At 38.8% G+C, this 27,506-nt stretch overlaps 1 protein-coding gene across 1 annotated transcript in view; it reads left to right on the plus strand.

Annotated features, from left to right (window-relative positions):
- The window catches only part of LOC140929989 (uncharacterized), a 150,033-nt gene that overhangs the window by 18,309 nt on the left and 104,218 nt on the right, over window positions 1-27,506 (plus strand). The window contains exon 3 of the mRNA XM_073379659.1: window positions 18,714-19,356. Within this exon, the coding sequence (XP_073235760.1) occupies window positions 18,714-19,356 (643 nt within the window). The remainder of the gene's footprint in view (window positions 1-18,713; window positions 19,357-27,506) is intronic.

Here is a 27,506-nt window from a genome sequence, read left to right on the forward strand (position 1 = left end):
CAAAACATTCGGTACAAACAAGAGGGTTGTCCAATACTGTCGACCAGAATCCAGTCGTATCCCCTTGCTTTTCATCGGAAAACCGGAAGTCTAGTGGTATAAAGTCCTACCAAGTGTATTGGATGCATTGGACACGAATAGATTCCGATGGAAAAGTTTATTTTCTATTCGTGAGAGACTTAGAAAAATTCCGCTCACTTTGGATGGGGGGGTGGAAAGTCGTTCCGATGGAGTCCATCGGATCCATTGGACACAAATAGATTCCGATGGAAAAGTTCATTTTCTATTCGTTAGAGACTTAGAAAAATTCCGCTCATGTTGGATGGGGAGGGGGGGGGGGGGGGTGGAAAAATTCCGCTCATGTTGGATGGGGGGGTGGAAAGTCGTTCCGATGGAGTCCATCGGATCCATTGGACACAAATAGATTCCGATGGAAAAGTTTATTTTCTATTCGTTAGAGACTTACAAAAATCCTACTCATGATGGATGAGGAGGTGGAAAGTCGTTCCGATGGAGTCCATCGGATCCATTGGACACGAATAGATTCCGATGGAAAAGTTTATTTTCTATTCGTGAGAGACTTAGAAAAATTCCGCTCATGTTGGATGAGGGGGTGGAAAGTCGTTCCGATGGAGTCCATCGGATCCATTGGACACGAATAGATTCCGATGGAAAAGTTTATTTTCTATTCGTGAGAGACTTAGAAAAATTCCGCTCATGTTGGATGAGGGGGTGGAAAGTCGTTCCGATGGAGTCCATCGGATCCATTGGACACGAATAGATTCCGATGGAAAAGTTTATTTTCTATTCGTGAGAGACTTAGAAAAATTCCGCTCATGTTGGATGGGGGGGTGGAAAGTCGTTCCGATGGAGTCCATCGGATCCATTGGACACGAATAGATTCCGATGGAAAAGTTCATTTTCTATTCGTTAGAGACTTACAAAAATCCTACTCATGATGGATGAGGGGGTGGAAAGTCATTCCGATGGAGTCCATCGGATCCATTGGACACGAATAGATTCCGATGGAAAAGTTTATTTTCTATTCGTTAGAGACTTACAAAAATCCTACTCATGATGGATGAGGAGGTGGAAAGTCGTTCCGATGGAGTCCATCGGATCCATTGGACACGAATAGATTCCGATGGAAAAGTTTATTTTCTATTCGTTAGAGACTTACAAAAATCCTACTCATGATGGATGAGGAGGTGGAAAGTCGTTCCGATGGAGTCCATCGGATCCATTGGACACGAATAGATTCCGATGGAAAAGTTCATTTTCTATTCGTGAGAGACTTAGAAAAATTCCGCTCATGTTGGATGAGGGGGTGGAAAGTCGTTCCGATGGAGTCCATCGGATCCATTGGACACGAATAGATTCCGATGGAAAAGTTCATTTTCTATTCGTTAGAGACTTACAAAAATCCTACTCATGATGGATGAGGAGGTGGAAAGTCGTTCCGATAGAGTCCATCGGATCCATTGGACACGAATAGATTCCGATGGAAAACTTCATTTTCTATTCGTAAGAGACTTAATAAGATTCCACTCATGTTGGATGAGGGGGTAGAAAGTCATTCCGATGGAGTCCATCGGATCCATTGGACACGAATAGATTCCGATGGAAAAGTTCATTTTCTATTCGTTAGAGACTTACAAAAATCCTACTCATGATGGATGAGGAGGTGGAAAGTCGTTCCGATGGAGTCCATCGGATCCATTGGACACGAATAGATTCCGATGGAAAACTTCATTTTCTATTCGTAAGAGACTTAATAAGATTCCACTCATGTTGGATGAGGGGGTAGAAAGTCATTCCGATGGAGTCCATCGGATCCATTGGACACGAATAGATTCCGATGGAAAAGTTCATTTTTCTATTCGTGAGAGACTTAGGAAATTCCGCTCCTGTTTTATAAGGGGTTGAAAAGGCGTTCCAATGGAATCCATTGTATCCATTAGATTCGAATAGATTCGATTGCCTGGAGAAGAACATTTTCTATTCGTAACGCCAGGTCAAAAATTGTCATCATGTTGAACGAGGTGGAAAAGTGTGAAACGGAGTCTACTGCATCGGTCTTTCGCAGTGGAGAGGTGTATAAAAGGTCGGGAAAATGTGGTATGTAATCTTAATTATTTGGTTAGCTAGTGAAGTCCGATCATCGATCAAAAACTGCATCGCTTCGTGAGGTAATTTCTTTTTAAAAGTGAACTCGTATTTGAGATAATTCTGTATAACAATTTCTGTGTAGCGAATGGCGGTAGCGATATGCGTTCTCTATTCGTCCAGCTCCCGAATTGCGATATGTTAGTTCGTTGTTATACTCCAGGAGAAGTGAAAAAAATCAATTACATTTGACAAAGTGAGCGTGCTACAGGATCAGGTAACGCGAACTGTTGGGAACACGAAGGTGCGATCGAGGGGGACTAGAAACAAGAGTTGCCTGATCAACAAAATGGCCAAGATGGCGCATCTTTCGATCATTGACTTTCTAAAAGAATTTACGAGTAAAGAATTCGAACGGCAAGGAAAAGGCATATGGAATTATCTTAAATTCCACTGTTTCTTGAAATTGTGGAATCTTTCGATATTAAACCAGAGCATAAGAAAGCAAAAACGTAACCTGAAGTGCGAATTTGGAATTCCTCCGAGGGAAGAATCAACGGAGTTATCTATTTTGAAACTGGTAAATGGAATCTCTCAGTAGGATTTTGGCATCCCTCCGAAGGAGACGTTTCAGAAGGAGTTTGGTATCCTTAGAAGGAGGTGTTTGCAAATGGAATCCCTCAGAAGGACTTTGGCATCCCTCAGAAAGAGATGTCTCTTGCCTGAGATTTTGATTCAAAAGTAAGTAGCCAGGAAAATACCACTATTTATTATCTGCATGTACTTACAGTTGCGCACCACTGCATGCAAGTACATGTAAGTAGACCAGTTGGCAATTCATTATAATGTGTTAGAGCTGGTTTTGAAGTGTAGTTTTTAACATTTACTTATCCGAGTGATGATAATTATAGAAATCTAGGTTCGTTTATGAAATGGTTTGGAACTCCTCAGTTCCTTAAAAATGACGAATCTTTTCATAATAAAAGCATATTAATGAAGTATAAACCTTATGTGCTGATCAATTGAAAATTTCAACATCCCCCCTGCCCCCCACCCCGGGTATTTGACACACTATTTTGTGGTAAATTGTGAATTTGACCTTTGCTTGGGTATGTCAAATGTCAATTTTACATTTTTTTATGTTGTCATCGTCTGGCTGACAACGTAGATGGAGGAGTTTAAAGGTAAAGGCACATCTTTTGTAAAGGAACGGCTTACATAACAAGGACTTTACAAGCTAAAAGTACGATTTTTTGCTGCCATGACTCTAATTCAGTAATACAAAAAGTATTTGACTCTGAAGATGACTATCGTACAGGTTGTCGAAACATCAGCAGGGGTGTAGCCAGCATTTTTGCATAGAGGGGTTCCTAATGTGGTATTTTTGTCTAGATTGACGATAAATCTTCAGTGGGTTTCCTGGAAAGTTTTAATACTTTAGGTCGTCTGAAATTTCGTTTTGTGATTCTGAGCACAAATTTCCAATAACAGTGCCATATGAAGCTAGCTTTTTTTCGCTTCCAGTGAAGAGATAGTGTTTATGTTGTAGATCGTTAATTTTTTATCTCAGGTAATTTTTGCTTTTCTTTTGTTTTTGGGTATAGAAATGTAACTACAACATATATGTTCATTATCGTTGAATACATAAAAACACACACTGTAGTCCTGTGATTTGCTGTTTACTCAGTTAGGGTATTAGCAAGAAGGAAACATCATGGACGCTTCGGTGCAAAGGTGTCGATTGTTAGCCTCAGGGTACATGTCCATAATGCAATTTTCATCATAGTAAGAGTAGCAGACTCTCGATTCAGTCATGGTCGTCGCCAATTACCTTTTAAGTCTGTGCAATGGGCTAAGCCGTCGCTCACGTTCTGCTGATGTAATTCGTAATAATGTATAGCCTGCGTAGCAGGTGCTTGGAAGTAGTGGACGCAAGAAAGGACGGGCGCGCGAGAGGGAGACACGTAAGGGGAGAGGAAGACCCTTCGCGTGTCTCCTTCTTGCGCACCCATTCTTTCTTGCGCTCACTACTTCCAGGCGCCTGCTACGCAGGCTAAGTTACGTAGTACTTGAAATATGTAGCACTACTAGAAAGGTCTTTTTCCACTTTGAAACACTTGCACTGCCAACAAAAAAGCCGCCAGATGAAAATTAGAGCTGATGGTATCCTAATAGACATCGGTGTCTCGCTTTCGGAGCCTGATAGTGAGTAGCTTTTATGTAAGGAAAGGGCACTGCATCGTGGTAACCTGGGTGGCATATGATGAATTCCTGAATACTGTATGTTTTAGGCAGTTTGCCATGCTGTTAGTGTTTGTGTTCCAGTTTCAGACAATTTCCTCAAACTGATTTGCAAACATCAAGGCTGATTTCATTCTACCTTTTCACTTTTATGCCTCCACCGAGTTTCTATTAAGTTCTCTCATGGTCAAACCATTACAACATGCAACTGAAAGCAATCTAGACCAACAAAGGTGCTGAATCACACATTGCAGGCTTGTATATACAGGGGCCACATATGATCTTCCTCACAGTAATAGAATTAAAGTGAAAAAGACTACTGCAAAGACTGATTAAACCTCAACATATGTAACCCTTGAAATAGAATGTGATGCTTTTTATTTTTTTTTTCTTCTCACTTTCTTTAAAAGCTAAAATCTCATTCCTCTTAAAATTATACCTACCAGGTAGTGCTGCAGCCTAAGGGGGGTTCTGGAACCCCTCAAATACTCCTCTGGCTATTCCACTGATCAGCCACCGTCAACAACAGTCTCATTATCATTGGTAGAAATACGCCCAACTTACTTTTAGACGTCCAAAACACTCACCATAAATTAATCCACACCCCAAACTACATGCAAAAGTACCCTGGGTGTGACACGGTGTGATCCCCCCTTTGAAAATTCCTAGCCATGCCCCTGATGTTTTGTTGTTATTATGATTTTGACAGGATCATGCCAAACTGGAAATCTCAAATCTCAGTTCTGTAAATTGATCCTTTAGTTCCAGACCTTTCAAGGTAAGAAGGAAGGTTTTAAATAATTGTTTGGAGGGAGTTAGATTTTGCGATTCCCTCTTTATACAAAGAGGTAAGTTTTAAATTCAATTCTGGCCATAGTACCACACTGCACTACAAATCAGAATTTCTCAAGCTCAGTTGGAATTCGAGATAATATATTTTTGTTTTGTCTTGTCGCTTTACACTTTAAAAAAAAAAAGAATAACGAATGGTGCTGGGTATCCACAACGTCCATCCAACATGGATTTCAGGGAAATTTGTTTTTGCTTTTAAACTTAGATGAAACTTTATTGTGCGTTTAGTCGAGTGCACTTATAAATTGGGTCACCTTGGCTGTGTAATTTCCTTTTCTATCGTAGGTACGGCAGACAATAATAGCGACGATGAACCAGTCTTTTCTTTAACTATATATGCTAGCTTTGGCAGGAGTGATGAGATCAGCTGATCTGACAATTTGAAAACCTTCCTTCTTGCCTTGAAAGACCTGGGACTAAAGAATCAATTTATAGAACTGAGATCTGATATTTCCGGTTTTGCATGACCCTGTGAAGAATATGATATCACCAAAACATCTTTGTAATGTTCTGTTTTTAAGAGCTTGGGAAGATCTGTAAACCGTTCAGGACATTTTTTTTCCAAATTCTGACCTGCAACCTGCAAATTACTCCCCTCGAGTGGAAATATAACCATGGCCATGTAATATTTCTAGAGGCAATAAAGATGTCACCTAAAATTCCAATTTTCCCTAACCAGAGATCATGCTCTGAGAACCACTAAAATTGGACCTGATCTCAGGTTAAATTTTCCCATGGGCAACCAATCAAAAAAAGCAAAATATGTTGAATCGAAAATAATGATCTTTTCTAAATGCCCTCAAACTTACTCCATTTTCCATAAAGTATTTACTTTTTGTTATCTGCTATACCTGAACAAAGTGGGGAGAACCCAATCTGCAACATAAATATGTACACAATGCTATTTTCGGTCATGGACTTCTATTTGACAATGCAACAATCAAATATAACAGATTTTAGTGAAACAATACTCTTAAAAGTTTATTATTACAATAACAGTAGTAATAACTTGTTCATTGTAGTTTAGAGGAATAGAATGAAAGTCTCCAGCACAGAAAAATTAGTCTAAAGAAAGCTCTGATTTAAGAAAAGAATGCATTTCAGCTACAGCACATACACCACATATAGCATCAGGTATAGAATATAATTTCTGCAAGTTTGTCTTGATTTTGAATAATAAAGTACCAGAAGGTGTTAAACAAATTTCAGTAATTATGTTGGCATGAAATGACCTTGATACTATATTTTTGCTCATGATCAGAGAGAGATTTTCTTACAAAACTTTTTTCCAACAAAATTAATCTGCAGAATATCACCCTCCCCCTCCAATCAAATTGAATCTGGTATTAGGGTGTGTTTTGCAACTCAGAAACTCTTATGGCAGTGAGTAAAAAATAGATAGAAAAAAGATAGAAAAAGAAACTCTCTGGCAACATCTGATGTGAGGAATTCTTCTATGTTATTTTAGAAAACACATTCAAGCTAAAACAAGAGGATCAAGCTATGTCCTCTTTATGTCAGATATTTGACCTCTACTGGGCCTCTTATGACTTGTCATGCCCTCAAGAGAAAAAGAGAGAAAGAAAATAGCTACAGTGAGGTACTGTAATACATGTAACTGTTGACTTTGGAATTGTTAAAAATTTCATTTTATTTTTTGTTGAACAGAGCCAGAATTAAGGTGGCGTGACTGGATTTAGGGGGGTACCCCCCAAGTTTGAGCATTAACTATGTCAGCATGAGTAAAGATGTCCATGGGAAAAAGGTTACCCCAACTGTATTATATAAAGATGAAAATTTCTTATGATCTGGGTTTTATTGCAATTATCGGAGTCACCATGGCAATGTAATGACACCATTACATTTTTTCTTTATCTTTGTGTTTCTCTGTACCAGGAGTGTTATTAAGAAAACGCTTAAGAGATTATGTACCTGCCATAATTGCCTCAATTAAGGCATTTTGGAAATACAGTGTATTTTCAAACAAAGTTTTAAGAATCATAAAAGCAGTGAAATAGCATGCTATCCACACAACTAGCTAATCTTTTAAGAAAATCGCAGCAACTCTTTCTAAAAGTTGCTGTGATGTTGTAACCCAAGTAAGATAATTAATTGTGAAAGGTTTGAACCCAGGAGTCATTTCAAAAGCAGGTTGAGTTTGATCGTCCGGGTGAACATAGTCCTGAATAGGACTGTTGTTGTTGACAGTGACTGAAGTTTCGACAACCTGTGCGGTAGTCATCTTCAGAGTCAAAGTGAGTTGTATCACGTTAGTCGATGGTATTATATCTGGCTATTGATCTGATTGGTCAATTACGTTGCAATGTTATCGGTCGTCTGTCAGTTAAGCCGTGATGTTATTGGCTATGAAGACTCGTAATCAGTAATTGGTGCGCTTTGATCCGTCTATTGTCACAGTTAAACAGTCGTCTATTGTTAGTCAAATTGTCAGTTCTCCAGTAGTTCTCTCGCACATGTAGTTAGTTGTATTACATCCTACATGATGAGCCGTGATGTTCACCGTTTCGATTCTCACTGCTATCCATGACACAAGACAGTTATTAGCATTTTCCGGATATTTCTTTGGAAAGTAATTTAGAGTTCTTTTAAATGTAAATTTATTTCTTTTGCTAAAAAAAAATTGTACATGTGCATATGAAACTTGAAAACAATGCCACTGAATAATGAGGACACTCACTAAGGGAAAATTTGGTTATACACGGTTGTCAAAAGTAGCAGGCTGCCGTTGAAAAGTGCCGCCTACTTGGTTAGTATTGGCCGCCTACTCTGCTTAGCATTTCTTTGCAGATGACGTTTTTTAAATAAAGTATCCCTAAGCTGGCTGCTTACTTTGACAACTCAGTCATCTACTTCAAAACTTTCTGACAACCCTGGTTATATTGGAGGCCCTTTTTAAAAGCCTTCACTGTTTTCAATGTTCTTGAAACTTGCAGGGTATATTTATTAACAATTGACCTTGAGATTGGTAAGTTTATGAAAAAATTTATTAAGTGGTTTTTTGAATAATGTGAAATTTGTAGGCATGGACCAAATTATGTGCAAAAACTGTAACAAAAGCAGCTGAATGTAGGTTAATAAAATTCTTCTCACTCGCGATCGCCCAGAGTAATTCCCCTCTTTTTTTTTTGTACACAGTTTTCAACGGAATCAAATCATTATGAGATGAAACCGTGCTTCGAAAGCTTAACATTTTCTTAACATATTAGCTAATTGTGTGGATATATAGCATGCTATTTCACTGTTTTTATGATTCTAAAAACTTGTTTCAAAATATTTCGAAAATGCTCTCACAGAATTTGTTCAAACTTTGCATAATTGAAGCAGTTATGGCAGGTACATACTCCCTTAAGCCATTTCTAAAAAACACTCCTGGTACAGAGAAACACAAACATAAATAAAAAACATATTGGTTTCATTAGGTTGCCATGGCGACTCCATTTGCAATAAAACCTAGATAATAAGAAATTTTCATGTATATATAATATAGTAATGTTTGGTAGCCTTTTTCCCATATCTTTACTCATGCTGATGTAGTTAATGCTTTAAAACTTGGAAGGTATCCCCCCTAAAAAATCCAGTCAAGCCACCTTATTTAATTTTGTTTTCTCTGTCATACCTTTTTCTTGCAATCTTTCATAGGTAAAGAGAGATGAGGAAGTGAAGAAACCTATCAGGTCTGGTTCCCCCAATGACATTAGGAACAAGGAGGATATCTCAAAAAACGATCAGAAATCTCCCCTGTACCTACTAAAGCTGTTATCCCACCTCTCAATTCTGACAATGAAGATAACAAGTCAGGTCTTATTTGCAGAAGGCGGCTATTCCTGAAGAAGGCACAGATGGTGACAGGTGAAAGAAGGGCAAAGGGACAGGCCTTGCTGGGAGCTTTGGAAAGGCCAGGCATCAGTCGGCTCCAGGTGCAGGAGTTCCTAGAGCTGGCTGATGAAAATGGACAAGTGAGAGCAGCCCCTTTAAAGCAGTCTGATAAACCTTTTTTCATTCCTGAGTCCCCTGTTTAATAGTTATCCTTTTAGTTCAGCTCGTTGCTGTTTTGTTGTTTTTGTTTTGTTTTTTATCCCATTCCTCTCGTGGGAATTTTGCTGAGAAACTTGTTTTGGAGCTAGTGGCTTCGTTTTCTAGTCACTGTCTGGCTTATGAGCTAAATCTTACCAGAAGACTATTTAAAAGCCGTGTAGTTCACAGCGTTCAGTTACAGATGCAAATTGAAAATATTATTTTCAAAAGTTGGGGCATGTATAGAAATCATGAGATGATTTCGTGGTTTTAAAGGAACTCAGCTGCAGTCACAAATTTCGCTTTCCCTTCTTTATTTGCTTCTATTGCTACCCTTTTTTTCTTTCAATGGACACTGTTACTGGCTTCATTTGGGTGGGGAAATATTGGGAAAGCTTTTAAATAGTAGGATAGCAGGAAGTGATTGGTTAATTGGGACATAATTATTTTTGCAATTTTTAAATCAATGTTACATGGTTTTTTTGTCTTTTCCTCTGGCCCCTTTACTGAATATTTGTGCTCACTCTTCCTCTTCTTCAAAGTTGTCTTTGACAAGGGCATTGAGAATGGGATGAAAGCAGTGCAGTGGCTATAAAGCTAGTAAAATACAGTGCATGATACAATGCCAAAGAAAATTTTTTGTTAAGTACAGTTATGAGAGGAGAAGTAATATTAAAGACCTTTACTAGCTTGTGGTTTTTACCGCAGATGCTATGTTTCCCCAATGTAGGTCATATGTGACAACATTTAGGGCATGGAAATCAAGCCTAGCCATGTGATAGTGCTCCAAAGAATGCTTTCTTTAAAATTGTGTATAAGTCACATCAATAATTTTTGGACACAAGACCTATATAAATTTTAAGGTTATGATGGGTAAGTTGTTGTGAGAACACCTCTTCATTCACACTGGGGAAAGCAAAACACAAGCTAAAAGGAATTTACTGTCTCTTCTTAAGATGTAATACCACTGTCTAATATTCAGGATAAAAGCTACAATCCTGCATTGAAAGTCTTTGGAACAATGATTGAGTATTTGTAATTTATTTGTGCCCTGGCTCATAGCCAGGTGCTACCCTTTTGAAAAATACCCTGTACTAAATCTATCACTGTTTCCCCACACCCTTTACATACTGAAACTGCGTGCATATATCCAACGTAATTATTTCCTGTAGGGTGCAGAATAGGGTTTGGCATGCATGATTTTACATGAAAAACACAAATTAACTCTAACTTGTTATAAGAATTTTGTCCATGCTTTTCTCAACAAAGGTATGATTAACAGCAATCCAACAGAGAAGGAAGGGTAAGCCTTGCTGGAAGCAGTGAAATATTGTTTCAACATGAGAAGAGAAATTTCATATCTCCGAGCGGCCATGCAATATGTTCCATTTATTTTATACCACTGAAATACTTAACTTCACTTATTAAATGAATAATTTTTTTTCTGTAAAAGGTGTGAGTTGTTATATTGTACCATAGCAATGGTGATCTTTTCACATGCAAAGTAGACTACGAGTAGTCCCCCATTTTTCCCCAGGGATAGTAGAGCGAGCGAAACGCGAGCGCGCGTAAAAGGTCAATAACTTAGTACATTTTGTATCCATGTAATGTCAATTTCAATGTTATGCCTACCCCCTACCAGTATGTTTCTTTTAATAATTCTACTCAAGTGTAGCTCATATTATAGTTACCATTAAAGAACGAAGCATATACTTGTGTACTGTCCTCGTTTCGCGGGGCTTTTGCCCCGTTTCATAGCTTTACCGTGCTTGTTTTGACTCGTGGCTTTAAGCGTGCCAGTCCGTCTCGAATAAGGGCCCGGGGGACTTAGGGTTTAAAGAACGAGTTATGTTACGTGGGTACCGTGCTTGTTTCGACTCTTGGCTTTAAGAACGAGTTATGCCATTCGCGTAGCGTGCTCGTTTCGGCTCATTGCTTTAAGAACGAGTTATATTTTTTGTGTAGCGTGCTTGTTTTGACTCATCGCTTTAAGAACGACTTATGTGTACCGACGTCCGTGCTTGTTTCGACTCATGGCTTTAAGAACGAGTTCTGTTGCCTGTTGGCTCGCCATTCTCGACTTAGGGCTTAAAGAACGAGTTATGTTACACGTGCAGTGTGCTTGTTTTGACTCATTGCACGACTAGACTTCCTGAGATTCCATCGGAATCGATGTGTTTCCAATGGATCCGATGGACTCCATCGGACGACTTTCCAACCCTCCTCTAAGTATTGTTTACACTTCCGGTTTCACTCATGACTAAACTTCCGGTAGCTCAAGTGGACTCTACTGTACTTCCGGTTTTATTTTTCGACTAGACTCCGTCGGACTCCAGGTTTTGTCCACTGGAATCTGGTCGAGAGTATTGGACATGTGTGTACAAACAAATGAAATAAAGTTATATCTGCAAAACGGGTACCTTCTTATTAACTTTCCTTAATATTCATGAACAAGGTTATCAGAGGATAAATGAGGATAATATTCTAAACGAAGATTTGTTCACATTAATTTTATGTGCCAAATTGAAATAGGTTTGAGCTCACAATGCTGCTTCCTAACAAGCGCTCGGTGGCCAAAGGCGCCTAAGCATGATTTATCCTCAGACAACCAAAATTTCAAACACTGAGCCTGAACAGGTGTCTAAAACTTATGATTCTCAGGCTAACATTTGGTGAACAAACAGCAAAATTCCCTGTTCATTTGGCACTTTTAAAATGAAAACATCGTCAGCCATAGGCAAAATAGTATTTCTGTCAACAACAAGGTAAACAAACAAGCACTTGTCTTGAATCCTTCTGTGACTTCCTGCAGTGCAGTTGAAGTTTCTCGTCTGAAAACGGCACTGAATGAATTTTATAGTCTTCAAAAAAACCTTTCATATTAAAATCATGACATTTTCCCCAGCATTAGTAACGTTAGGTTGCTACTGCATGAAGAAAAAAACTGATAAAAAGTCGCGATCCGTGGAAAAGCAAGAGGTGTCAAATCACAAGTAACATTACTTTTGCAAATTTGGAGTGCTTTCTATCTTGCTATGAACATGAACGGTACACTCATTTATTCAGCATTATCTACACCTATTTTTTGCTGTATGTTTTGTGTTAACATTTGTGAGAGGCTTGAAAAACATTCTAGTTTTTGAGAATGATTTGTGGCGCTATTCAAGATCATTTTTTAATCTCTTTTTAATTTACTCAGTCATGCACAATGCATGTAAATAGAATCCTTCACATATATAAAACAGTTTTGATAGTTCAAAAGATAGACTTGATACAAAAATACTGAGTCATGTTAACCTACAACTTTCGCAGAAATACTAGGATCCTAACTATCATTAGTAGGATCAGACTTACTTGCCTGGATAAAATTTTTAGTTGCCCCGGACACATGGGCAGCTGTTAATGTCGAGCCCTGGATCAAGGTTTTATATGATCGGTGGTGTTGCATTACCCTGTGGTTTACAGGCCACCCAAGTTTGACCGTATTTTTTGCACACTCATCGTACATTAGCGCATGATTATGTTAGTTTTTTTGTATAAGAAACTATTTAACAATTATTCCCTGAGCCCGAGTGGGATCTGACGCAATAGCCTATGAGACCGAAGCAGCGTGCAAAGAGAGTCGTGTCCGATAGCCCAGGACTAGTGGATTTTACTATTGGGCTAGTGATTTTTGTTCTTAACTTGCCCGACGGGCAAGTGTTTGTTTTTGGGAAATTCAAATTACAGAAGGATTGTAATCAATCCTGCTAATCAAAAAGGGTTTTGGGGCTAGTTGAAATGAGTTGTGGGCAAGTACATGCTAACTACAGCTTTCGCAAATGGCTGGCTGTAAAACTGCCTTTCTTTACACCCTGCCAAAGGCCAAATGGGCTATTGACTCTGAGGCCATGAGGGCGAGAGGAATAGTTGATTTAGTAAAATCCAACTAGTTGGTCAAAAATATCGAGAATAAAAAACATTTAGCTAGTTAAAGCTAGACTTTAATCCTTTTTTGCCGCCAAAAGGCTGCGCTTTTTGCTACTAGTGGGCTATAACATATAGCCTAGTAGTCGCTCAACCAATCAGAACGTGGCATTGATAATAGACCACTAGTTGGATTTTACTAAATACATGTATGTAGGCTTTATTGATTAAATTTGTCAAAGTAATTCAATCCAATTTAAGTGTAACTAAATGCATAAAAAGGTATCACTCTTTCTTGTGTAACAAAATAATATAGTTTCCCTACATGTAACTGAACCCTTTGACCACTGGCTATTCTGAAGATAAGTGCCCAGGACACTGGCAGTTTTGAAAAAAAGCATTTTTTCAGGAAAAAAAAAAAAGACAGCGTACAAGGTTTTGAATAGCGGAGGGGTCCAACAATGAGTGTCATGGACTTTCCTTACCAAGCTAAGCAACAACATTTGGCTCTCATGATTGGATCTTTTTCCACTGGTTTACTGAAAACATTTTATGTAACATTTGACATACTCAAGTGTGGTCAAGTTAATTGCTTGTTCAACTCCTATTTTCAGTTCTGCTCTGATAAGAGACTCAGGTCATTCTCAAGTAATAAACTAGTAAATTAGTAAAACAACTGTTCAAGTAAACTTTTTCAATCAGATTATTTCCTTATTTATGGAATAACTTATCCAAGAACCTGTCCTAAGTACTGAAGACCTGAGCCTGTCTTGCTTCAACAAACATTGCAGAAATTTTTATAGCAATAAGATAGGTTCTGTGTACGGTGTTCGCTTACACCCCAAAGTTTGACTGAATCAGGATGCTTTTTGCATCATTATGAATTAACGTTCCAACCAATTTTTATGAAATTACAACACTAGTATAGTATTGTAATGTTAACTAAACCTTAGTGTCATTTATGGAGGTAGGAATGGCATGATTGCAAAATTATAATGCAGATTCACTTGTGTGTTGACCTCTCAAACGTTACATTAACCACGCCGAAATATAAAATGTTGTGCTCCAAGCAACTTATAGCCAAACTTTGTCCGGTTATTTACCCAGTATGACTTGCACATGAAACAAACGCTTGTTTTCCATTCTTTCCAGCAGTTTACCAAAATTTTAGACATGTTATCAGCATGAAAAATGATAACTTACCATTGTCCAAGATGGCAAACACAAAACGAATGCGTCCTACAAAATCCTTTGCACCGGATACTCTTTACCTGTTGGAAGAAAATGTCTTTTCAAGATGCACAATAGCCAAAAAATATTTTTGTATAAGCACCGTACAAAATGAGTGTTTTTTACTCTGCCTGAATGGCAAGTCCAAGGTGGCCATCCCAAAAAGTAATACAGTGCACTAACAGTGCACTGGGCTTGGTGCATTAAAGCACCGAAGTGCAATGTTATTAGTATTTCAGTGCATTAGTGCACCAAATACTAATAACATGTGCACCTGGTGCACTTTAAAATACTGTTAACAGTGCAGTATTTCGATGCATTAGTGCCCAGGTTTCGATGATGTGGTTTATCAACTGCTCTGTTACATGTAAAGTGTACAATTGGAAATGTTGATGAAAATAACCCTTAATTTAGGAAGGCTTTTTTAAAACTAAAATCAGTGATACCGGTGCAGCCTGAAACATTTAATGTGGGGAGTGTTTTGGAGATTCTCAGAACTCCTACTAGGTGGTTCTCATTAATTCTGGATTCACAAACGTTGAGCTCAAGAAGATTTACGAATGTTGCCGTGACATTAAAATTCAGCTGTTAGTTCTAGTTTCACCGAGTTTTGCAATGTTCAGAATTCGCAAACTTCTCCAGTGGTTTCTCCTGTCATGGTTATTGACATATTCCCACGATATACTGTAACAGTTTTCACTAAATCAAGTAATTTAATGTCTGCTGTGTGAACCCAGGTAACTCTTCTCACTACATTCTTCAGCTGTGTGAAGGTAAGACATTCATGCAACCGAATTGACTCAAAATTTTCACTGAGAGCCTTTGTCACAATCGACGGAACTTCAGAAATCCTTTTCGACTTTTTGCAAATGAGAGGGATGCTTCTTCAAATGAGATGATATGAAATAAAACTAAAAATGCATAAAATAACGTCTTCGGGAAGCTGATTTTAATCAGAAACAACATTGTCCAAAATTTAAGAGCAAAACATGACGTGACTAACGTTCTAGTGACTGCAGAGAATAAGTGCACTAGTGTATTGAATTTGGTGCACCTGTGCACCTAGTTTGGTGCACTAGTGCATCATGGTGCACAGTGCACCAAAACAGTGCACTTGGCCTATGTAACCCTTTTGGGAAGCAACACCGTACACATAGCGGATAAATGGCTTTGATCCTGATTGCCCACATGTTACTTGAGCATGATATGATAGTGCAGTTTTCAGTCATGATTAACTGTTAAGATTGTGTTACTTTTTCTGACAATTTCTTTTTCTTTCTTATTGTTTAATTGGGTGGAATAGCTTGTAAGGTTCTTCTGTTCCCTACTAGTCCTTCCCCACTGCTATCTTGTGTCCGATTTTTAAAATTTATTGTGTGCAGTGAAAATGGATTAAATCTTAAGCCACAAGATTTTCCAAGCCAGACATGCGCTTTAAGTATGGGATGCAAAGCTTGTCACCAGCCTTTCTTGATCCTTTAATCCTTTACTCAATATACTCCTAGAACAGTTAAAACTATACTAGCATCTAGGAGTTAATGTATAAAAATATGTGTATGTACACTAGACATGAAATATTTTTACCTAAGCAATGAAGAATTCAATTTGCTTTTGACAATTGTTTTGACATAAATGTAAGGAAAATTGAAGCATGCATTGAAATTTACAATATTTTTTTAAAAATGAATAAAGATATGAATAAAATCAAATAAAAATGTGGGGAATGTGTTGGTTGAATGATCATAAATTAAAAGCCTTCTTGAAAATATAGTTTTAAACTAAACATTTAAATTCATTTAAGACTTCCACGGCACCTTGGCTTATATTCTAAGGTAACTGGTGGATGAGAAGGCTCTGTAACCGTACACGTAGTCTGTTCAGGTGGTTCTTAACTTGTAGCCCATAGTAATAAGTTGATTACTATAATTAGAAGATCTTACGTTCAGAGCTCGTCAGCGGTTTCAATAAGCACTGACAACCGACAAGACCAGTCGACTACTTTGCTCTCAGAAGTTGGCTACTTCCCCCCCCCCCCCCCCCGCCCCTGTAATTAAGGCTGAGAATTAAGTATTAAAAGAATGATTCTGACAAAACTTCAATTAAAGCAGTCATAAAACTAAAAAAGATACTTTTTACTGTTATTTAAACTTATTATTGATCAGCGTTGAGATTAAAAACCTGTTTATAAAAGATATTACTATATCTTTCTTTTACTAAATTTAGTGCCCGAAACACTGAAAATTGCATTTTATGGTATCCAAAGGTTTAAAAATATTCTGGGGAAGTATGCCCCTAAACTTCCCTTAAAATAAGAGGGGGGCTGACAGCCCTTTTTCGATTTAGTTGGTTACCCTGTTTAAACTTGCTGGCTACCTCAATTCTTATGCTTCTAGGTATGTACTGCTTAACTTATTCAGAGAGATAGATTGGAGCAAGATTATTCAGTGCCTTATAAGTTATTAATAATATCTTAAAAATAACATGTTGTTCAACTGGCAGATAGTGGACCCTTCTAAAATAGGGGTGATATGCTCTCTTCTACTGACTGACAGAAATGTTTTTACCACTTTCTTAGGTATTCCATATAAAAGGGAACTGCAAAAGTCTAATTTTTGCAAACTAATATATTTCCTAATGTAACTTATGTTTCTTAAGTGATAAAATGCGATTTAGCCACCACGGTAACATGTTACTCCAGACTCATATTAAAGTCAAAGAGCACTCTAATATTCCTAGCTGAACTTGAAGGGCTGACTACTTCATCAGATATGCCAACAGACTCCAGTGGAAGGTGGAGCAGTGGTCGTGTTGTCACATCCAGGCAAGCGTTTTAAAAATGGAACTAACAGAAATCCCTAGCTGCTTCCTTCCTATACTTGTTGTTTCAAGGCCTGTAGGGAGGGGTGTGTGACGGGTGGGCTTCCCCACAGGTTTTTGGGGGTCCACGTTTTTGTTGACCGATGATTTAAAACAAGGTGAATTAACAATGCTGTGTTGGTTTGTGGTCCCAAGCTGTGGAACTCATAAAGAAACTGAAGGTTCCCTTAGAGATTTTTTAACTGCAGACATTTATCAGAACTGAGTAAATTTAAAATTAGAGATTACTGGACATTGATCTTATTCAATTTCATTTAATTTGGCAGATCTTGGCGAAGTTTTCTTTGGGACCGTATCTGTCTTTATCTAAGTTTAGAAAAAGAAAGCGACAATTTTCGTGTTGTGTTCACCTACTCCATAAAGTGGGCTCGTGAAATTAGGAAGTTTCATGTCACAGTGGTGCAACGATGGCAAAGAACTGTACAAAATAGCGTGATTTACATGCAAAGTTGTTGTTGTCATTATAAACTTTTTATTTGTTTGCCGTTCTCCTTGCCGTTGCCTTCATTGGTTTTGTTGTCATCCAGAAATAGAGCTACCATGGTAACTTCTCCTCTCTATTAGTAGCACCCAACTTGGCACACAAATGAAAGCTCCCCCAGGGGAGACTCTGGGCAAATACAAATTACTTACAATGTATCGGGGATTTGTATAGGTAAAAGCATGATTTGTAGTGATATTTGGCATAAATACCACTAGTGATATTTCGAAATTGTTATACATAATTTGAGACAATTTTGAAATATCACGAGTGGTATTTTTGCCAAGTATCATGTACAAATTATGCTATTATTTGTTTACACTACTAGCAGCAAAAGGTTTGTAATTTTCACATGTAGGTATTTCAAATTAAGCTGAAATACGACTGCTCTAAGCCAATGAAATTTCAGAAATTTTTCATCTAGTAGTATAAGAAAGATTACTTTACCCCGGAGTTGGGGGAAATGAGGGAGGTTTGGTTTACAACAACCTTGCACCACAGGGAAGAAGCGGGGTCTTTGTAGAAAGAAATGAGGTTGATTGGATATAGAGACCACTTGTCCAGAAGATTGCTGGCTTAGATCTCTCCTTGTAGTGAACCACTTCTATTAAGGAAACGCTTCATTGCACTTATAACGAACATTTAAATCAACAAGAACATTGTAGAATAGATAGTTTGTTTTGGGTTTTTCTTTATATCTCCTGGTATTGCCTCTCTATTTTTTTTCTTTATAATGGTTTAATGAGTAGGTTATTATTTGGTGAGATATTTGTAAGGTAATAATAATGTTTTTTATGTTGTGTCAAAAAGGTATAAACAGAAAGCTCTGCTGCATGTCTGTACAGTGCAAGATTTGTGGAAAGTGTTTTAGGGTAGCAAGACAACTAAGCAGGCATGAAAGAGTTCACACGGGGGAAAAGCCTTACGAATGTAAACAGTGTGGCAAGTGTTTTAGTGAAGCAGGACACCTAAGGAGGCATGATAGAGTTCACACTGGGGAAGCCCCTTACAAATGTAAACAGTGTGGCAAGTGTTTTAATCAAGCAGTACTCCTAAGGAGACATGAAAGAGTTCACACTGGGGAAAAGCCTTATGAATGTAAACAGTGTGGCAAGTGTTTTAGTCAAGCAGTACACCTAAGGACTCATGAAAGAGTTCACACTGGGGAAAAGCCTTATGAATGTAAACAGTGTGGCAAGTGTTTTAGCGAAGCAAAAACCTTAAGGTGCCATGAAAGAGTTCACACTGGGGAAAAGCCTTATGAATGTAAACAGTGTGGCAAGTGTTTTAGCCGATCAGGAGACCTAAGGAGTCATGAAAGAGTTCACACTGGGGAAAAGCCTTACGAATGTAAACAGTGTGGCAAGTGTTTTAGTGAAGCAGGACACCTAAGGAGTCATGAAAGAGTTCACACAGGGGAAAAGCCTTATGAATGTAAACAGTGTGGCAAGTGTTTTAGCGGATCAGGAACCCTAAGGAGCCATGAAAGAGTTCACACTGGGGAAAAGCCTTATGAATGTAAACAGTGTGGCAAGTGTTTTAGCCGATCAGGAGACCTAAGGAGTCATGAAAGAGTTCACACTGGGGAAAAGCCTTATGAATGTAAACATTGTAGCAAGTGTTTTAGTGTAGCAGGACACCTAAGGAGACATGAAAGAGTTCACACTGGGGAAAAGCCTTATGAATGTAAACATTGTGGCAAGTGTTTTAGTGTAGCAGGACACCTAAGGAGACATGAAAGAGTTCACACTGGGGAAAAGCCTTATGAATGTAAGCAGTGTGGCATGTGTTTTAGTGTAGCAGGAAACCTGAGGAGGCATGAAAGAGTTCACACTGGGGAAAAGCCTTCTTACGAATGTAAACAGTGTGGCAAGTGTTTTAGTGAAGCAGGACACCTAAGGAGGCATGAAAGAGTTCACACTGGGGAAAAGCCTTACGAATGTAAGCAGTGTGGCAAGTGTTTTAGCCAAACAGGAAACCTGGGGACTCATGAAAGAATTCACACCGTGGAAAAGCTGTGTTTTAGCCGATCACATAACCTTAATAGTCACGAAAAAGTCCACAGTAGAAAACACTCGCATAAACGTAATAGTAACGAAATTGTTTCTAAAGGTTTGCCTTTTAAGAGTAAGAGGGCAGTAAGTAATGTGAGGATTAGATTTACAAACGCCACACCTACACAGAGAGAGACTGGAGACAATAGGATAGAAGACCAGCGATCAGACATCATTGAGAGACATACCTGTTGGATTTGTCAAGAGGAGATGAGTAGTGAATCTCTTCTTCTTCAACATTATGAAAATCACATGAGATATATACCTTCAGGTGGTTCGTAAAGAACCTTTCTACTACGGCCATTTTCTTCTGTCTCCAATGTGGCCGTTGTGGAGAGGTTCAACTTTAGACTTCGCGATTTTGAAGGTGGACACCAATTCTTAGGGGGTGTTTACATGAGAAAACTCGCACTGGCGTGAATTTCATACCGGGATGACTTTTTGATTTCTTATCACGTTTACATGATGACTGGCTCATTTCATATCTCGCTATTTGAAGGTACACGTCATGTTGATAAAATACATGTGTGATTCAAAATCGCAAACATAACGCATGTGCTACCTGTTCCAGACTACCAGCAGACCGATTTCACACCGAAATATGTGGTCGTTTCGCGTTTACATGATACTGAAACGAACCGGAGTGAATTTCTCACCCCGGGACAACAACCAGAGTGAACTCGCGCCGGGGTGACTCACACCGGCATGACATTTTGTGTTGGTATCATGTAAACAAATGCAGAGCCATCAGGGGGAACCGGAGTGAACTCACTCCGGCGTGAAAGTTGCCCCCAGTGTCATGTAAACAACCTCTTAGGCATTCCTGTTATACTTGCAATATTAATCATACAGGCACCAGTTGTTTGAATATTGGATTAGGCTATCCATCATATGAATCACTTTTCATAGGAAAAGTAAAAATGGAAATAACTTTTTAATTAGTTTGTGTTATTCCCTGGAAAGGGGTTTATCCAATGGATTTAAACATCTACTGCCCAGTCAGTAACATAGATTTTTAACTATCCAGTTTTATCGACCAGAGTATTGCCAGTCGATCACCTTTCCTAACGAGTGAGAAATACTGAATTTAAATAAAATCAAGCAGGGTCCAAAGAAAGCCGTGTCTGTTAGCCCGGGGCTAGTGGATTTTCCTATCGGGCTAGTGATTTTTGTTCTTAACTTGCCCAATGGGCAAGTGCTGTTTTTTGGGGGAAATTCAAATTACAGAGGGATTGTAATCAATTCTGCTAATCATAAAGGGTTTTGGGGCTAGTTGAAATGACTTGTGGGCTAGTACATGCTAGCTACAGCTTGCCCGAACGGTAGGCTGTAAACTAACTTTCGTTGCACCCTGAATCAAGGAACCAGCCCCCAGGCGAAACGCATAAAGAAATGAATGATATAAACTCCCGCTATTCCCAGTATTACGGAAATCTGGACACTTTCCTGCCGCCAAGCGCTACATTTTACTTGTTTTTTCTCTCGCTGTAGCGGACACTTAAGTACTTCGTCAAAAATCCTGACTCTTACGACATAAAGAATAAAGCGACGTTACAGTAAAGAAAAAGATGACAAAAAGTACTATCGACCGCTTCTTTGTAAAAGAGTAGACAATTGACTGCTGTACAGCATTTTAGGGAGAAAACACATTGCCATTAGAGCTTATGAAGATTTTGCGTTATTTTGACACTCTACTGTAAAAGTCGTTAGACAGGTTTCTGTTATGAGTATTCTGTGCAGCATTTCTGCGATAAAAGAGCTGCCAAGAACAATAAAAAACATGTTTGACAGCAAGTTAACATTTTAGCCATCCACATTACTGGAGTTTCCGTTTAGTTTTTTAAGCCCTTTCTTATGTATCCCTTGTCATTGCTGGAGCTTGGAAGTGATAATACAGCATATTTACATCTATTAAGTTACAATCTTATCTTTAATCTTTTATGATCGATAGTTAAAAGAAGTAAAGAACTGTTGAAAATACAATGCTTCTGGGACTTTTACATATTATTTCACAAATTTAAATTAGAGAGAACATTTTTTTTTTCTCTCGTACCCTACTATTACGGACACTAAATCTTCCCCCAAGGTTGTCCGCAGTAACGGGAGTCGACTGTAAAACGTCAAAAGACTGGTAGGTGTGTAGATCAGAGTTGTTGTCAAATATGACTGAGTTACACAAAGGTTCTTTAACGCACGTAAACCTTTTGTTTCGTGTTAGGTTACGTGACGTTCGTGTCATGTGAATTCACTTATCGACAATTAGGAATTTGTCTTTTGTCTTTTTGCCCCCGCAGGGATTTCGCCCTCGGAGGCACCCTAGTAACTCGCGCGTATATTAAGGACAGTACTTACAGTTCAAATATACAGTCAGTATACTAGAAAAAATCTCGATTTGCTCGAACTGGGGCCGCGAGGAATCGGTAGGTAATGATGACGTTTCTATTGTTTGCGCCCGCAAGTACGAAATGGTTAGGATGACGTAAAGACAGAAAATCCCGAAGGGACCGCTCAGGCTGATTTTGCGATATTTATTGTGCAGTCACACTTCGATACTCTTTTGCGTTACGCAGTGACATTCTGTGGAGCAGTTGTTTTGAAAGTTATGGGCCAAAAGACACTCGATAAGCGCAGGGGTTATAAGGTGTTTTTAACTATGTATATATCAACACTTGGAGAGTTGGCCAGACACGAGTTCACAAATCTTTGATTTATATTGGAAACCTTGCCAGACACTCTTTCTCTCTTTTTGACCGGAATAAGAATCAGTTTCAAACAATCAAGACGAGTGAACAACGGCTAGCTTATCACCAGCAGACTGTGATGGACATTTACAGAAATTCGCCGACAATCAAATTCTGTGCTGACTTATTCTCTGCTCACAGATGTCCTTCTGTTATAAAGTTTCAAATAAGACTAGAATGCGCTAGCGTCAAACGATCAAACGTCCTTTTAATTTCTAATCCTTAATTTCCGGCAAATAAAATGAACTGAATGTAAAAAGGGGAAGAGAAATAGCGAAAAATTCAACTTCTAGTTAAATCTTTTCTTATGGTTTAGAATAAACTATTCTCGAAACTGAGAATGTTTTGATCAAAGCTGTGTAAATCGAGCTGAAACTGTGCATGGACCCTTGCGTTTCCTGTATTTATCTCACCTATTGTATGGAATATGTGTGAAAATCTTCCTTATGAATCGGTATATTTCAAAGAGCTACACAACCAGCAAGAATACTATTGACCGACAATATACAGAACGGGGGCAGCTGTAGTGTCAACTATTACTAGTTATAAATTATAAATACTTACGCATACGTGGATAAAGAAACAGTTCTCTTGGGGAACATCACATGGCCTGAAATGGAAAAACAAAACATACAAACAAAAACTAAAAAGGTTTATTGATAAGAAAATGTATAAGAGACGAGGGCAACGGTCAGAGATAATCACGTGATTAACTTTACACGCCATTATTTACGTCTCCGGGTTTTCCGATCGCCATTTTGAAAGTGTAGAGGGTGTTTGTCATGTTCGTGGAAAAAACTGTTTTTTTCCACCGTTATTGCCTGGGTAGCGGGCGAGTGCTGTAGTGTTTTGACGTCGGAATCGCGTGTTGGTTGCGGTGAGGGTAAAAGACGGAATGAGTTTACGGAATGGCATGTGGCATGGCTTGCAGAATGACATAATTATGCTGAATTTAATATAAATATAAATGGCGTAAAAAAATAAATTAAACAGGAGAGCATGCGCGCGTCTCTGCCGGGCGTTTTTTTGGCGCCAATTTGAAGGAGCAACCACTATGCCGGTTGGTTTATTTACTGCTGTTAAAACAAGGCTAAAATTGAAATTGAAGGAATGAAACAACAAAACTGTAGAGGCAAATAATACACGGTTGTTTGAATTAAAAATTCAATTTTCGTACTTCCTTACACCATACACCTTATCATGGTTTCGGAAGCCATCTTGAAGGGTAGGCAACCGCTTGATAAATTACAGTGTTTTTATGGGAATCTAATGTCGGATAATTTTCGTAAAGCGGCTGTTCGGAAAAAAAAAGGAATTGTAAAAATTAAGCTTCACAGCAAAGGACTGTACTAACAATTAATTGGGGCCACACCTGTGCCAAAATTTGATCGGTCGCTTGCTTTAGATTCTCCAGACATGTGTCTGCAATTTTCCCCGGGAATTTAAGTCGGCAGGAAGAAAAAACGTTTACACACAACACTGTATATTTTCACGCCGCTGCCAACCCATCAACATGGCCTTCAAAACCGTGATTAAGTCTGTTTTTTGACTTGTTACTCGCTTAAAACATGGTTCGAGTCATTGACGGTAAAATTATATAAAAATGCTCTGAAGAGGAACAAAAATTGGTATTACTTCGAGTTTAATCAGGGGCACCCAACAAGAATATAGTTCAAAACCACTCAAACATAGCATTGTTAAACGTATTTTAGTATTTAAACGTTAGGTATAGGCATATTTTTATCCCCTAAAAAATTTTCATCTGTTCGAATTTCCTAGTGAAATTCTAGTGATTCGAAAATTATAGGGATCAAAACTTACGTTTTCGAAAATTTCAGCCAAAAAAAAAGGCTCCCGAAAATTCTAGGTGACCTTATTAGGGTAAAAATCCGTGAAAAATTGGCAATTATACCATTTTTTAGATGTTCGAAAAATCTTAGGAGCGGCTAGCCTGAATTTCATCCGATTACCTCGAGTCGTTATTACTCCCTCAGTAACGACGTTGTTAAGAGGATAAAACGACTCGAAGCGATCGGATGAAGTTCAGGCTAAGGAGAGGCAGGCAAGCAGGAAATTCTACAACAAATGTTCCGAAAATTCTAGATCTCAAATCGTCTTCCGAACCGGATATTTTCCGAAAATTGACGTTGGGTGCCCCTGTTTAATAGCATGAGGTTCGAGTCAGTCGCGAGGGCTCGAGTTGTGGGAGTCGACTGATATCCTTTTTAAGAGAATTTTCTCTCATTTTGCGTTTTAGAATATTCCGTATAAAATATTTCGTGTTCTGTTTAAGAATATCCTGTAAATTCCGCGTCTTAGAATATTCCGTATATTCCGTGTTTTAGAATATTCCGTCATTTCGCCATTCTAACGAATAGGGTCACCCTATTTAAGCGTGTTACGGGTAGGCCAGTCCCAATATATTCTTTAATTTATTTGCGAATTTAAGTAGAAGTTGGAAGTTGGAAAATGGTTGGTCAAAGGTATTTATATAGAACTCGGGCTGTAATTTGTATTACTTTCGTTTCTAACTAGGCATTTCTAGATTCAAAACAAATTTTTTTGGGGGGAGGGGGGGATCCTTTCGAGATACTCTGAACTCTCTCGTAAGCGATCACCCAGTCCCTTGCTACACAATAAAGTGGTCGATTACGGGCGGTAGTCGTATACGGGAAAAATCAAGAAAATAAACTCAAACTGGCCTGATTAACATAATTACATAACGTTCTTACATTACAAGCTAAAGTTAGTCAAATAGACAATCTGGCATTTAATGAGGTTTCACGTTGAAAAGCGCTGAACAGTTTGCATCAATGTTTACTCACAGATTGACTTCAGCCATCTTATTAATTGTAAGTCAACTGCTAAAATCTGTCCGCACGCTTAGCTTGTTCAAGGCGCTTCGAAAAACTGAACTTTTGTCACATTCAAGTAATAGTTTTGTTACAATCCTACGTGATTATGCCGGTTGGTCGCTTACAGGGAACAGAAATCAAAACGGAATATCTTCTGGCCTAAAAAGTGATCGCGGTAGTTTAAGAAATTTGAGTAGTGGTCGTTTACGAGAGAGTTTTTGAAGCGGTGTTTCGCTGCGAAGCAAAACAAGTATCAGTACAAAGTGGTCGCTTACGGGAAGTGCAACCTCGTCCCCAGGGCTTTTCCCTTAAATAAAAGCCCTGCGGACGAGGTTGATGGGAAGTGGTCGCTATGAGGGAGTTGACTGTAGTTTCGAATTCTACCGTCCTCAACGTCAAAAACATAATGCGAATGATAGGCCCTATTAGGTAGTCAGTTTAATAGATGGCAAGGGCCTGGCAAGGGACGCAAGAAACACACTCCTACAATGACCGATCGGTGAAATGATTTGAGCTAATGTCGTACCCAGATCTGGGTTCAAGGTTAGACGTGAGCTCCTCGTTGTTTTCTTCCATTGGAGTGCGCGTCTTTAGCTTCATCAAGACTGCTTTGAACCACGTGACTAATGACGTCATCATTTACCCTTTCAGCCCAAACATCCACAATATAATGGTGTGATGATACATTTTTGTGAAGAATTTCAGTTTAGAGAATTTGGGCATATTTCTACATTCTTTTCAGATTCAGGTTTTTGTTAGCCACTGAATTCTTAAGTGGTAGGGGCACCCAACTACGGTTTCCTCCTAAATGCATTAAAATTGGTTTTTAGGCTATAAAGAGTACTTTTTGATCTTGAGACGTGCATTCTAATTAGTCTCTGTTTGCTCATCCTAGGGCAACTTGAGCCTATTAGATTTTAAAGGGGCTTCAGTATTATTTTCCCGAATGTTTTACATGCAATTTATCATGGTAATTGAAGTGAGTGGTTTGAAATTATACGCGTGATTTTAAAATCGGACGAGCCATTTTCAAGTCGCCGAATTCAGTCAGTACCAATATTTATTTGACCAAGTAGCCGGTTTGTAGAAAAGCAGAAATGAAAAGGCTTTTACATCTCATTTTGTATTCGAAACAGAAATGATGCAATATAGAGCAAAAATGGTGCGATTTAAAAGAGAAAAGACGCAATTTGGAACAGATGTGATTTAGACTTTTAGAGCGAAGAAAAGGTATAATTCGCAAGCTTACTGTACTTTGCGAAACGAGATGGAACGGAAAAAAAATGAAAATCTACGAAATGAAAAGGAGACAGGACGTTAAAACGCTGATACAAAACCCTTTTCCCTTCCCTTTCAACAGCCCGCCACGCAGGCTAAAACTAGCGTCCCTTTTTTTCCCTTCCTGCCAGTTCCCCTTCCCCTTTTGACATCTGCTATGCAGGCTACTGTACACTGAAGGATAACAAATTTTAAAGCTGAGAAGGCATCTGACTGACCACTGTTCTCAATACGTGGTCCTTCTAATAAGGATAACGCAAATTTTCCGTAAAGTTCAATGTGGCTAAATATCATTTAGGCAAAGTTAAACTCGAGCGAGTTGGCCAGCAGTCTTCTCCCACTTCAGTATGTGACCTACGGGGCGGCCCGCGGGGAATTGCAGGGCTCCTTGTGTGCCCTTTTGCTAGTGTTGCTTTGCATTGTAGCTTTGCTTGCTGATTGTAGCGGATCATTTCTTAGCCTTCTTGCAAATCAGTGCGGATTCTTGCTGATAGTCGCGGATCAATGTTTGCCTTCTTGCGAATCATTGCGGATTCTTGCCGTCTTCGCCGTTGCTTGCTGATCGTAGCGGATCATTTTTAGCCTTCTTGCGAATCATTGCGGATTCTTGCTGATAGTAGCGGATCAATTTTTGCCTACTTGCGAATCATTGCGGATTCTTGCTGATCGTAGCGGATCAATGTTTGCCTACTTGCGAATCATTGTGGATTCTTGCCGTCTTCGCCGTTACACACCGTTTTCTACTCGCCGCATGTCTCTACGTAACACAAACAACAGCCTTGCGGCCGGTTTTTTGCCGCTGGATTCACGACTGCCCGCTTTGACAACGGGTGCCATCCCAGAAGTTCCT

Source organism: Porites lutea, chromosome 3, assembly GCF_958299795.1.
Source record: "Porites lutea chromosome 3, jaPorLute2.1, whole genome shotgun sequence".
Lineage (NCBI taxonomy): Eukaryota > Metazoa > Cnidaria > Anthozoa > Scleractinia > Poritidae > Porites > Porites lutea.